This window comes from Clupea harengus, chromosome 16 (assembly GCF_900700415.2).
Source record: "Clupea harengus chromosome 16, Ch_v2.0.2, whole genome shotgun sequence".
In the NCBI taxonomy this organism is placed as follows: domain Eukaryota; kingdom Metazoa; phylum Chordata; class Actinopteri; order Clupeiformes; family Clupeidae; genus Clupea; species Clupea harengus.
In genome coordinates this window covers 22,618,253-22,630,752 of record NC_045167.1, presented here as the reverse complement: position 1 = coordinate 22,630,752, position 12,500 = coordinate 22,618,253, and the positions used below count along the sequence as shown (strand labels likewise).

The 12,500-nt window shown below is 48.6% G+C and overlaps 1 protein-coding gene across 2 annotated transcripts in view; it reads right to left on the bottom strand.

Annotated features, from left to right (window-relative positions):
- Nucleotides 1-12,500, bottom strand: part of anks1b (ankyrin repeat and sterile alpha motif domain containing 1B) — a 293,688-nt gene that overhangs the window by 14,434 nt on the left and 266,754 nt on the right. For both annotated transcript variants that reach the window (XM_012828021.3, XM_031582966.2), the window contains exons 18-21: nt 12,446-12,500; nt 11,260-11,451; nt 7,117-7,242; nt 424-495 (exon numbers count right to left, since the gene is read on the bottom strand). The exon at nt 12,446-12,500 is cut by the window's right edge and continues 53 nt beyond it. In XM_012828021.3, the coding sequence (XP_012683475.2) occupies nt 424-495; nt 7,117-7,242; nt 11,260-11,451; nt 12,446-12,500 (445 nt within the window). The remainder of the gene's footprint in view (nt 1-423; nt 496-7,116; nt 7,243-11,259; nt 11,452-12,445) is intronic.

Genomic DNA, 12,500 nt, shown 5'->3' with positions numbered 1-12,500 from the left:
TGCTTTCAAGATGAACAAATATAAATATATAATTGTTATGAGGAGGATATTTCTACAATATATCATTTATTTTACTGGTCGCTGTTCTTTTAATGGGAGGGAGTGGTATAGTTTGGTGTGGCATGGTTGAACATGGTAGAGTTTAGTGTGGTGTTAGTTGGTGTTATTCAGTATGGGGTAGTTTGGTGTGGCATAGTTTAGTATGGTGTAGATCGGTGTAGTAAGTTGGCGTGTTGTGGTTTGGTATAGTGATGTAGTTTGGTGTGTTGTGGTTTAGTATAGTGATGTAGTTTGGTGTGTTGTGGTTTGGTATAGTGATGTAGTTTGGTGTGTTGTGGTTTAGTATAGTGATGTAGTTTGGTGTGGTGTGGTTTGGTGTGTTGTGGTTTGGTATGGCATGGTTTGGTGAGGCTTGACTCTTACCCTCATCTTGGCGCAGGCGTCCTGCGTTGACTCCGTGCCTCTCAGCTCCTTCACCAACATGGAGCCCAGATACTGGGGAACAAACAACAACAACAACACCTCTGCTTCAGACGTGTGGATATAAAACAATATGGAGCCCAGATACTGGGGAACAAACAACAACAACAACAACAACACCTCTGCTTCAGACGTGTGGATATAAAACAATATGGAGCCCAGATACTGGGGAACAAACAACAACAACAACAACAACACCTCTGCTTCAGACGTGTGGATATAAAACAATATGGAGCCCAGATACTGGGGTACAAACAACAACAACAACAACAACACCTCTGCTTCAGACGTGTGGATATAAAACAATATGGAGCCCAGATACTGGGGAACAAACAACAACAACAACAACAACACCTCTGCTTCAGACGTGTGGATATAAAACAATATGGAGCCCAGATACTGGGGAACAAACAACAACAACAACAACAACACCTCTGCTTCATACTTGTGGATATAAAACAACATGCACAATTATCACAACGATCTCGACGTAAACACCTATAGTATATATAGTATATCAGACAAAAAAAGGATTGTTGGCTAGGTAACTTATGACTTGTGCCTACTGAGATCAAATGAGGTCCATCCATTTTTAAGATTCACCTGGGTCAAACAATTCCAGCACCTGATCTGAGTTCAGTTCCTGCGGAAGTCAGTCTAAAACAGACACGGTGAATGGAGTGGAAGGCAGTGAATCGGAGACCCTTGTGAATAATTCAACTCTGACAGAGGAGAGGCGCAGCAGACACAGTGGAGATGTGTGTGTGTGTGTGTGTGTGTGTGTGTGTGTGTGTGTTTGTGTGTGTGTGTGTGTGTGTGTGTGTGTGTGTGTGTGTGTGTGTGAGTGTGTGTTTGTGTGTGTGTGAGTGTGTGTGTGTGTTCTCTCTTGGCCTATGGCCCTACTGTAAATGGCCCGGTGCCAGGAGGACACCCTTGGAAGGTAACGACACGCGGAGGTGATCTTCGGCACGGAGCGTCTGCTACTGCGGGCGTGTGTGTGTGTGTGTGTGTGTGTGTCTGCTGCTGCGGGCGTGACTGAACAAGGACAGAGTTTAGTGCTGATGTGTCATCTGGCAGCACCCTGATTTAATGAAGACGTGTTTATGAGAACATTACAGCACTCCGGGGGTGGTGTGTGTGTGTGTGCATGCGTGCGTGTGTGGATGCATGCGTGCGTGTGTGTGTGCGTGTGTGTGTATGTGTGTGTGTGTGTGTGTGTGTGTGTGTGTGTGTGTGTGTGCGGGTGTGTGTGTGTGCGTGTGTGTGTGGTATTAGGATGCTGCACAGTCCCCACCCGTCTCCTCTGCCTCCCCTGTATACCCCTGTATCCATGTTTTCTCACAGTTGCTCTCTGTGTCCCTCATTCTATCTTTTTCACACCATCTCACAAACCCTGTCTGACAAAAATTGCTTCTTTCTCTCTCTCTCTGACTTTATCAATATATATCCCACTCTCTCAGCTTTTATTTCACTCTAGCCTTCTCTCCTCCTTTCCTTTCTTTTCCTCTCTCTCTCTCTCTCTCTCTCTCTCTATAGCGAAGGGAGAGAGCAGTCACCCCACCCAGCCTTAAACCCAGGGCTACAGGGTACCAAACCTGCACTCTGACCGCAAAGAGCCAGGCTCGATCCTATGGCAGTCAGAGCACATACTCACCTGTAGTGATGGCACTCCGTCACACTGCCCTCCCCTTTGGGAAGCGCACCCATGCGCTTCACGCCCACACAAACATCCCTCACGCATCCTCCAGCCGTACTTCTCCCATCCCAGGGCGCCCCACACACAAGTGCTTCACCCATCTCTGGGGTCCTTCACACAGGGGTCAACCTACCCACGGGTCACTCATATGGTTCACATACTGGGCACGCCTCCTGGCAAGCCATCCCATTCCGGCACCATTTGTGGCGAAGGGAGAGAGCAGTCACCCCTCGCAGCCTTGAACCCGGGTACAGGGTACCAAACCTGCACACCGACCACAACGCCAAAGAGCCAGGCTCGATGGTAAGGCAGTCAGAGCACATACTCATCTGTAGTCACGGCACTCCGCCAGTCACTTACACTCTCACTCTCACTCTCACTCTCTCTCTCTCTCTCCTATCTGACCTTTGACCCCCGTGGCCTTCAGGAGACTCTGGCTCCTGCTACAGAGGACAGCTGTGCTGCACTGGACTGCATTAACTGCATTAACTGCTACACGGCCATTAGCCGTCAGTGGGCCAGAGAAGGAGATTCATAAATGAATGTCCCTCCGCCTTCAGGGGGACTAAAAAATACAATAGAATTGACACGACTAGATATAGAATTAGTAGAATAGACATTAGTATATATAGAATTAGTAGAATAGACATTAGTATATATAGAATTAGTAGAATAGACACAACTAGATATAGAATTAGAAGAACGGACGTGAGTAGAAGTAGAGTTAGAATTAGTAGAATGGACGTTGGTAGATGTAGGATTAGTAGAATGGACGTAAGTACTGTGCTTCTTTGTTCAAAATCCCTTCCTTCTCTTAGATGACCGGTTTCATTACTATGGAAACCATTCTGTAGTGTAATAAAGGCAAGTTTGCCTGAATGATGAAGCACTGACCAGAATGCGTCATCACAGCCAACCAGGCCTAATTGGCTATCACTCTCTGTACGGCACGCAACAAAACACTGCTGTGAATTGAAATATCCGCTCTATTAGTTTTTTTTCATTTCTATTTCAAAACCCACTGCCTTGGTTACCCCCGCAGTGAAGGACCAGGCCATGTTTTAACAAACAAGGCTGACTTTCAGTCAGTTTTTTTATTGCACAAGCGATTCACTGCAGCACACATGTGATATATATGGAGGCGACACAGGACACACACACACAAACACACACACACGCAGGCCTGAGATCGCTGTGAATGTAATCTCTGCTTTTAACCCATCCTGGATCGTCCTTCCTCAACGACCTTCCAGGAGCAGTGGGCAGCTTCTCAGCGCCCGGGGACCAAGTGAACCGTCCGTCTTGGTCAGGGACGGACAGGAGTGTTCTGTTCTTTTTACAAGAGACTATGACTGCATGCCTCCAGCGCATACATCCAGCACCTCTCTGTGATCTCCCAATCTCCTTTAATGGGACACAAGTGTCATCTAATCTATTTCTACTGAAGAAGGGCCTCGCTCCTGCACTGAGGCAGTGCTATGACCTCATCACAAAGGGACTGCACTGAGGCAGTGCTATGACCTCATCACAAATGGACTGCACTGAGGCAGTGCTATGACCTCATCACAAAGGGACTGCACTGAGGCAGTGCTATGACCTCATCACAAAGGGACTGCACTGAGGCAGTGCTATGACCTCATCACAAAGGGACTGCACTGAGGCAGTGCTATGACCTCATCACAAATGGACTGCACTGAGGCAGTGCTATGACCTCATCACAAAGGGACAGACAGTAAAAGCCCTGACGAGGCCCCCTCTCCCTGACGAGGCCCTCTCTCCCTGACGAGGCCCTCTCTCCCTGACGAGGCCCCCTCTCCCTGACGAGGCCCCCTCTCCCTGACGAGGCCCCCTCTCCCTGACGAGGCCCCCTCTCCCTGACGAGGCCCCCTCTCCCTGTCGGGTCTCATCGCGGGAGGGAGGTGTGATGGAAGGGAGGCGCGCACGAGGCGCAGATGTTGTCCGGTGATTAGAGAGGCATTCTGGGACAAGGCCCTGCTAAGGGCGACACCAACACCAAATTGTCCCAGCGCCTGACGGCATGTGTGTGTGTGTGAGTGTGTGTGTGTGTGTGAGTGTGAGTGTGAGTGTGTGTGTGTGTGTGTGTGTGTGTGAGTGTGAGTGTGAGTGTGAGTGTGAGTGTGTGTGTGTGTGTGTGTGTGTGTGTGTGTTTGTGTGTGTGTGTGTGTGTGTGTGTGTGTTGTGTGTGTGACGTAAGAGGACAGAGGGGGCAGGCTGGGTCCCCACTAACGACGTTACGCCCTCAGACATGCTTGATCTGATAGCAAGCACACGGCAGTAACAGCATTAAAGCATAGAGACGGAGGACTTAGGACTTTTAATGCTTTTTACGGCGTGCTTGTGTCAGGCTCTACCACAGCACAGACATCAAAGGGAACATTTTCTAGGTACGCTGTTGTTATTATTTCATTCATAAAGGTTTCTAGAATAATGTATGTCTCAGGTCAGTATTAATTATTAATACTGAGCCATTCCTAATCCTATAGAAATACATAAAAGTACCTAACAATACTAACCTATATCCAGAAGAATACTAACCCATTCCTGAACAGAAACCCTAAACCGACCCTAAAGATATCCTTCATGTAATCAGCCCTACAGGACAGCACACCATAGTAGTGACAAACACAGACACACACACACACACACAGACACACACACACACACACACACACACACACACACACACACACACACACACACACACACACACACACCACTGCCACCCTGTTGAAGCAGCTCTTGTGTCAGTGTCACCATGATGTTTTATGATCGGCTATCTAAGGTCAGTGATGGAGGGTGTCTGTGAGCTCAGAACTGTCTCTCTCTCTAGGCTGTGACTTAATGATGAGCAGGGACGATGTCTAAAATGAGACGAGGTGAGGTGATGACAGCTCTGCAGGTCAAAGAGAGAAGAGACAGAGAGAGGGAGAGAGGAGAGAGAAAGGGAGAAGAGAGACAGAGAGAGGGAGAGAGGAGAGAGAAAGGGAGAAGAGAGACAGAGAGAGGGAGAGAGGAGAGAGAAAGAGAGAAGAGAGAAAGAGAGAGGGAGAGAGGAAAGAGAAAGGGAGAAGAGAGACAGAGACAGGGAGAGATGAGAGAGAAAGGGAGAAGAGAGAAAGAGAGAGGGAGAGAAGAGAGAAAGGGATAGGGGGAGGGGGAAGTAGAGAGAGAGGGAAGAAGAGAGGAGAGAGAAAGGGAGAAGAGAGACAGAGACAGGGAGAGAGGAGAGAGAAAGGGAGAAGAGAGAAAGAGAGAGGGAGAGAAGAGAGAAAGGGAGAGGGGGAGGGGGAAGTAGAGAGAGAGAGGAAGAAGAGAGGAGAGAGAAAGGGAGAAGAGAGACAGAGACAGGGAGAGAGGAGAGAGAAAGGGAGAAGAGAGAAAGAGAGAGGGAGAGAAGAGAGAAAGGGAGAGGGGGAGGGGGAAGTAGAGAGAGGAAGAAGAGAGGAGAGAGAAAGGGAGAGGAAAGAGAGAAAGGGACAAGTAGAGAGAGAGTAGAGAGAGGAGAGAGGAGGGAGAAAGGGAGAAGTAGAGAGAGAGGAAGAAGGGGCAGAAGATAGAGAGAAATGAGGAGAGAAGAGAGAGAGCAATTTGCATCAAATGTATCTTGCAACAACAGGTGTAACTAAATCTCCCTCTTATTCTTCTCGTCTCTCATCTCCCTCATGATTTATCACGGGGCTGTGGAGTGTTGGGCAAGCCACAGAGGAGACGCCGTAAACTAACTCCTCTCCTGCCAACACCGACCTCCCTCTGAACCATTGATGTGACAGCAAACATCAGCAGCAGCAACAACAACAACAACAACAACAACAACAGCCATCTCCAAGACAGATTGGCATCCACTCCTCTCCTCTCCTCTCCTCTCTTCTCCCTTCCATCTGAGAAACGAAGCAAACGGCAAACCCTGCGATCCCATCCTCTGCTCTCTCCACTGCGATCCCATCCTCTATTCTCTCCACTCCGATCCCATCCCCTACTCTCTCCACTGCGATCCTATCCTCTACTCTCTCCACTGCGATCCCATCCTCTACTCTCTCCACTCCGATCCCATCCTCCACTCCGATCCCATCCCCTACTCTCTCCACTGCGATCCTATCCTCTACTCTCTCCACTCCGATCCCATCCTCCACTCCGATCCCATCCCCTACTCTCTCCACTGCGATCCTATCCTCTACTCTCTCCACTGCGATCCCATCCTCTATTCTCTCCACTCCGATTCCCATCCCCTACTCTCTCCACTGCGATCCTATCCTCTACTCTCTCCACTGCGATCCCATCCTCTACTCTCTCCTCTGCTCTCTCCACTGCGATCCCATCCTCTACTCTCTACTCTCTCCACTGCGATCCCATCCTCCACTCCGATCCCATCCTCTACTCTCTCCACTGCGATCCCATCCTCTCCACTTCAGCTTGTCAGTTTTTTTTACCCAGGGTGCACCTCTCCCACAGCCCGATTCAATTCTGCGCTAACTCCATTGTGTGAGCCGATTGAATTTCACATTCGCACAGGGGAGAGCCAATCAGGTGTCTGCGTCATGGTAACCGGGTCGGCTTTACATAACCTTTGGTCTAAAATTACTCAAGCGCTGAGAATAACCGCAGAAACGGAGTGGTATTGATCCAAGGGTGAAACGCTGTTATTCACCGCTGAATAGCTGAGAGAGGTTGCATAACACGTAGAGGTGTCTTTTGATCGTGGAGCGCACTCACCTTACCCCAACACACACAGACACACACACACACACACACACACACACACACACACACACACACACACACACACACACACACACAGTACAAACACATACACAAGTTATCTGGTTGCTGTCAAAGAGTGTGTGATGCAATTATTGACAGGAGACATCGCACAAGTACACACAACACATATCGACACACACATAATTATCCTCATCACTTACGTATGCCTCGTAGTCACATGACTGGAAGATGAGCTTCTCCGGATGATGTTGCCAGTACTGCACTGGAGTGGATGATGTGGCCTCGTTTGGGGGTCGCAACGTGATTGGTTCACACCATTCTCCTTGCTGAAAAGAACAACAACATCGAATGGACCAATGAGGCATCAGTGTGACCAGTCTTTATGTTGTGATGCATAGTTGCAACACCATTCTGAAACAATGTGTGTGTTTACACATGCAGGAAGCTACCTCAACCCGAGCTAAACACATAGGTTTAACATGCAGGAAGCTACCTCAATCAGAGCTAAACACATAGGTTTGGACCAGCAGTCATAGACCAGTTTCAGTTATATCTGACTAAAGACAAAGACAAGCACAAACTATGTGTGTCTTCTGCACGAAGAACAGTGCCAGAAACAATCCCACAGACAGATAATATTAAAGTAGAAATGGAAACAGGGACTGAAGAGGAAACTAATGAAGGGAAGCGAGGAGGAGGAGGAGGAGTGCAGCATGTTAATGAAGAACACCGCTCAAACAGACCTTTAAGAGGAATAGTTGTTCAAACCACTTTTGACATTTTCCAATCTAATTCAATTAATCGTGCGGGAAAACAAACTACTTCTGCTTCCCTTGACCTCCCTAGCCCTTGCCTGTCCGGGCTCGCACACTCTCTCTCTCTCTCTGTCACACACACACACAAAACACACACACACACACACACGCGCGCACGCACGCACGCACACACACACACACACACTATGGAAGTCAGCTCACACACACAAGCAGAGTTAGCTTCCCGTGGTTATGTTGGCCCTGGGTAAACTGCCAGCTCGGCTGCCGAATTGAATCCGTCGACGGCATTAAGTTGCGCCCCCTCCACCCGCCCCCCTGCAGCTTTGGGGAGGCTCTCTGCCCAGCAGGGTCTGTTTGGAGGGTTTTTTCTGTTACCAGCCAATTCAGGAAGCTTCCGCTACCAACTCGGAATTCATTAAGGCTCGCCACTTTATCTCGCCCAAGGGCAAGTCTTTAAGTTTCCTCCATCTTAAAATAAACAACCTAAACAAGAGAAGAGGAACTTTATCCCCCCTCCCCTCCTTAAAACTCTCTCATCCTTAATTCTTAACACCTCCTTGCATCTCTCTTCATCTGTAATATGCCCTTTTCTTACTTAGGAATCAGCAGGATTCAGTTTCCTCTCCTTCCTAAACTCCCTCATCTCTCTCTCTCTCTCTCTCTCTCTTTTACTTTCTCCTCCTCTCTCTCTCTTTCCCTCTCTCTCCCCTCCCTCCAGCTCTTTCTCTCCTCCTTTCTGTCCATCCCTGTGGCAAAGTCGCGTGGCGGCGGCGGCGGCGGCGGCGTCAACAGCGGCGCTGACGTGTGTCTGAGTTCAGGAGAGATTCTCCTTGAGCTGACAGACGCGCTGCAGCAGCGGGTGACAGGGACAGGGGCGGGAGGAAGTCAAACACCTGTTGGCTTTGAGAGGATAATTCCTCCATCGCTTTGAGACTTCCTCCGCGCTGCCGTCTGCTACGGCTCAATCCGCCTGCTCTAAACGGACGTCACAGGTGAACACAGACACACACACACACACACACACACACACTTCAAACACTGCTCTGATGCTGACTGTGTGTGTGTGTGTGTGTGTGTGTGTGGGTGTGTGTGTGTGTGTGTGTGTGTGTGTGCGTGTGTGTGTGCGTGTGTGAGTGTGTGTGAGTGTATGTCTGTGGTAATAAACTCCCTGATTTGGGACTCGGGGGCCTTTGATAGCTCTGGATCAAAGGGCCTCCCAATTCACAACTCCCACTGCTGACTATGCTGAGTCACTCACTGCCATTTCTTCCTGAGTCACTGTAAGGTCATTGGACCATTTCTTCCTGAGTCACTGTAAGGTCATTGGACCATTTCTTCCTGAGTCATTGTAAGGTCATTGGACCATTTCTCCCTGAGTCATTGTAAGGTCATTGGACCTAAAACCCATGGGTGCTAGCATGGGAACGGTCGTGCTAAGAAGGAAGCTAAAACCCATGGGTGCTAGCATGGGAACGGTCGTGCTAAGAAGGAAGCTAAAACCCATGGGTGCTAGCATGGGAACGGTCGTGCTAAGAAGGAAGCTAAAACCCATGGGTGCTAGCATGGGAACGGTCGTGCTAAGCAGGAAGCTAAAACCCATGGGTGCTAGCGTTTGTCGCTAGCCCGTCTCTTAAGGTGCCCGAGGAGGGAGGTTTACTCACTGCACAGCTACGTTACATGAGTAATGTTCACAGTTAACCTTGAACAGATCAAATAACCTACTATATTCTGGTGACATAAATGATAATAATAATGTTGTCACACTCTTATTTGTTCAGTGTCCTTTGTACAGCTGTGGAGTGTTACATCAATCATTTCAAGGCATTACAAATACCTTAAAAAGCTTATTGACTTAGATGAGGGGATTCAAAAGACATGGCACCATAGGGAAAGGAATGTGGTACTGTGGTACTGCTTCACATTAGTATGGGTCTTGTACTAGTCCACATTAGTATGGGTCTTGTACTGGTCCACATTAGTATGGGTCTTGTACTGGTCCACATTAGTATGGGTCTTGTACTGGTCCACATTAGTATGGGTCTTGTGCTGGTCCACATTAGTATGGGTCTTGTACTGGTCTACATTAGTATGGGTCTTGTACTGGTCCACATTAGTATGGGTCTTGTGCTGGTCCACATTAGTATGGGTCTTGTGCTGGTCCACATTAGTATGGGTCTTGTACTGGTCCACATTAGTATGGGTCTTGTACTGGTCCACATTAGTATGGGTCTTGTACTGGTCCACATTAGTATGGGTCTTGTACTGGTCCACATTAGTATGGGTCTTGTACTGGTCCACATTAGTATGGGTCTTGTGCTGGTCCACATTAGTATTGGTCTTGTACTGGTCCACATTAGTAGGGTATTGTACTGGTCCACATTAGTATGGGGTCTTGTACTGGTCCACATTAGTATAGGGTCTTGTCTGGTCCACATTAGTATGGGTCTTGTGCTGGTCCACATAGTATTTGGGTCTTGTGCTGTCCACATAGTATGGGTCTTTGTACTGGTCCACATTAGTATGGGTCTTGTACTGGTCCACATTAGTATGGGTCTTGTACTGGTCCACATTAGTATGGGTCTTGTGCTGGTCCACATTAGTATTGGTCTTGTACTGGTCCACATTAGTATGGGTCTTGTGCTGGTCCACATTAGTATGGGTCTTGTGCTGGTCCACATTAGTATGGGTCTTGTACTGGTCCACATTAGTATGGGTCTTGTGCTGGTCCACATTAGTATGGGTCTTGTGCTGGTCCACATTAGTATGGGTCTTGTACTGGTCCACATTAGTATGGGTCTTGTGCTGGTCCACATTAGTATGGGTCTTGTGCTGGTCCACATTAGTATGGGTCTTGTACTGGTCCACATTAGTATGGGTCTTGTCAGCCACTTGTCTCATTCAAACCACCTAGAATGGCTCTGTTTGCCTGTTTATGCAGGCAGGGCGGATAAATAGCCTAAAGGGTTAGCACTTGGGATAATCAGCACAGGGCACCTTTTAGCTTTAGTAGGACTGAACAGCAGAGTCCGTCTGCAGGCTTCCACAGCGCGCGCGCGCGCATACACACAAAAACACACACACACACACACACACACACACACCACACACCACACAGCAGAGAGGAGAACAGTACCGGGGCTGTGCCTTTGATGCTATTGTTTAGTTTGTGTGTGTGTGTTGTGTGTGTGTGTGTGTGTGTGTGTGTGTGTGTTCCTGAGCTCTGTAAATAGCCCACGGGTAGAGTGAGGAGGCTGGGTGATGAAACAGTTCAAGTACGATAGCAGCATCACAACATCTCAAACTCAAACACCTCGCCCTGATCCCAACAGAACATACAAACTTCCAAGCATCAACACTCCTGTGCATCAGCGTACGTCACATTAGACCAATGTGGTGTTGGTGCGTGTGTGTGTGTGTGTGTTTGTGTGTGTGTGTGTGTGTGTGTGTGTGTTTGAGTGTGTGTGTGTGTGTGAGTGTGTGTTTGTGTGTTTGAGTGTGTGTGTGTGTGTGTGTGTGTGTGTGTGCGTGTGAGTGTGTGCGTGTGTGTGTCCCATGATTGTCACTCACCATGCTGACTTGGGCCATCTGCCGCTCGAGTTTGGAGCGAGGCACATCCTCGAAGTAGTTGTCGTTGCGTCGGCGCCGTGCGTCCGCCTGCATGATGAGGTGCTGGACGTCCAGCGAGCCGGCGTTGGTGTAGGCCGCCTGGCTCAGTGACGGCGACAGCTGCGACGGCGGGGTGTGGTTACCGCTGGGCTCCTGCGGGGGGCGACAGAGAGGAGGGGGTCAGAGAGACAGGAGGGGTCAGAGACAGGAACGGTTGGGGCATTACATTCACTTTCAGTCATCTTGAATGGGGCTTACCATCCCAAACGAAGTGAGGTACTGTGAATGTGTAATTATTATACGTACATACAGGTGAGACATTGAGGTATTACATCGATCTGAAGAGACTGAAAGATGAACAATCATAGTTCCTTTTCATTGGCCAATAAAATACAAGCAACATCAGCCCAGGAAGTATGAAGATGACTGACATCTTGTTGTCATGGGGACAAAATATGAAGAGCCAATCACCTGAGCTGCAGACACCACATGACAGTAACTAGAACTCTATGCTGATTGGCCAGCTAGTATTCATGCAATAATCCTTCATCATCAGGATATTTACTTGAGATGAATGCATGTACTGCATATGACCTGTCTCCACTCACACACATGCTGTCTGCATACAAACACACACACACACACACACACACACCCACACACACATCCTGTCTGCTCTTCAGTTGGCCGCTAAACTGAACCAATTTGTTGCAATGAAATGGGAGCTGGATGGTGAGTATCTGGAGACCTTGGGGAGAGAACATGTGTTTGTGTGTGTGTGTGTGTGTGTGTGTGTGTGTGTGTGTATGTGTGTGTGTGTGTGTTGGGGCAGGGAGATCATGTTCAACTCCAGGGGTGATGGCCTAGCCTGCACTTATTAGACACGGGAAGTGATTCACCTGTAAAGTGCAACATTAGAACTTCACCCACAGGGACCCAAACACACACACACACTCACACACAGACACACACACACACACACACACACAAACACACACACACACACATGCACAAATATGTGTGTGTATATGATACTGTTAGTGAGGTGTGTGTGTGTGTGTGTATGTGTGTGTGTATGATACTGTTAGTGAGATGTGAGTGTGTGTGTGTTTGTGTGTGTGTGCGTGTGTGTGTGTGTGAGACTCACCCTCAGAGAGATGGCTCTTGGAGGCTTCTGAGGCACGTCCTCGTGTAGGCGATCC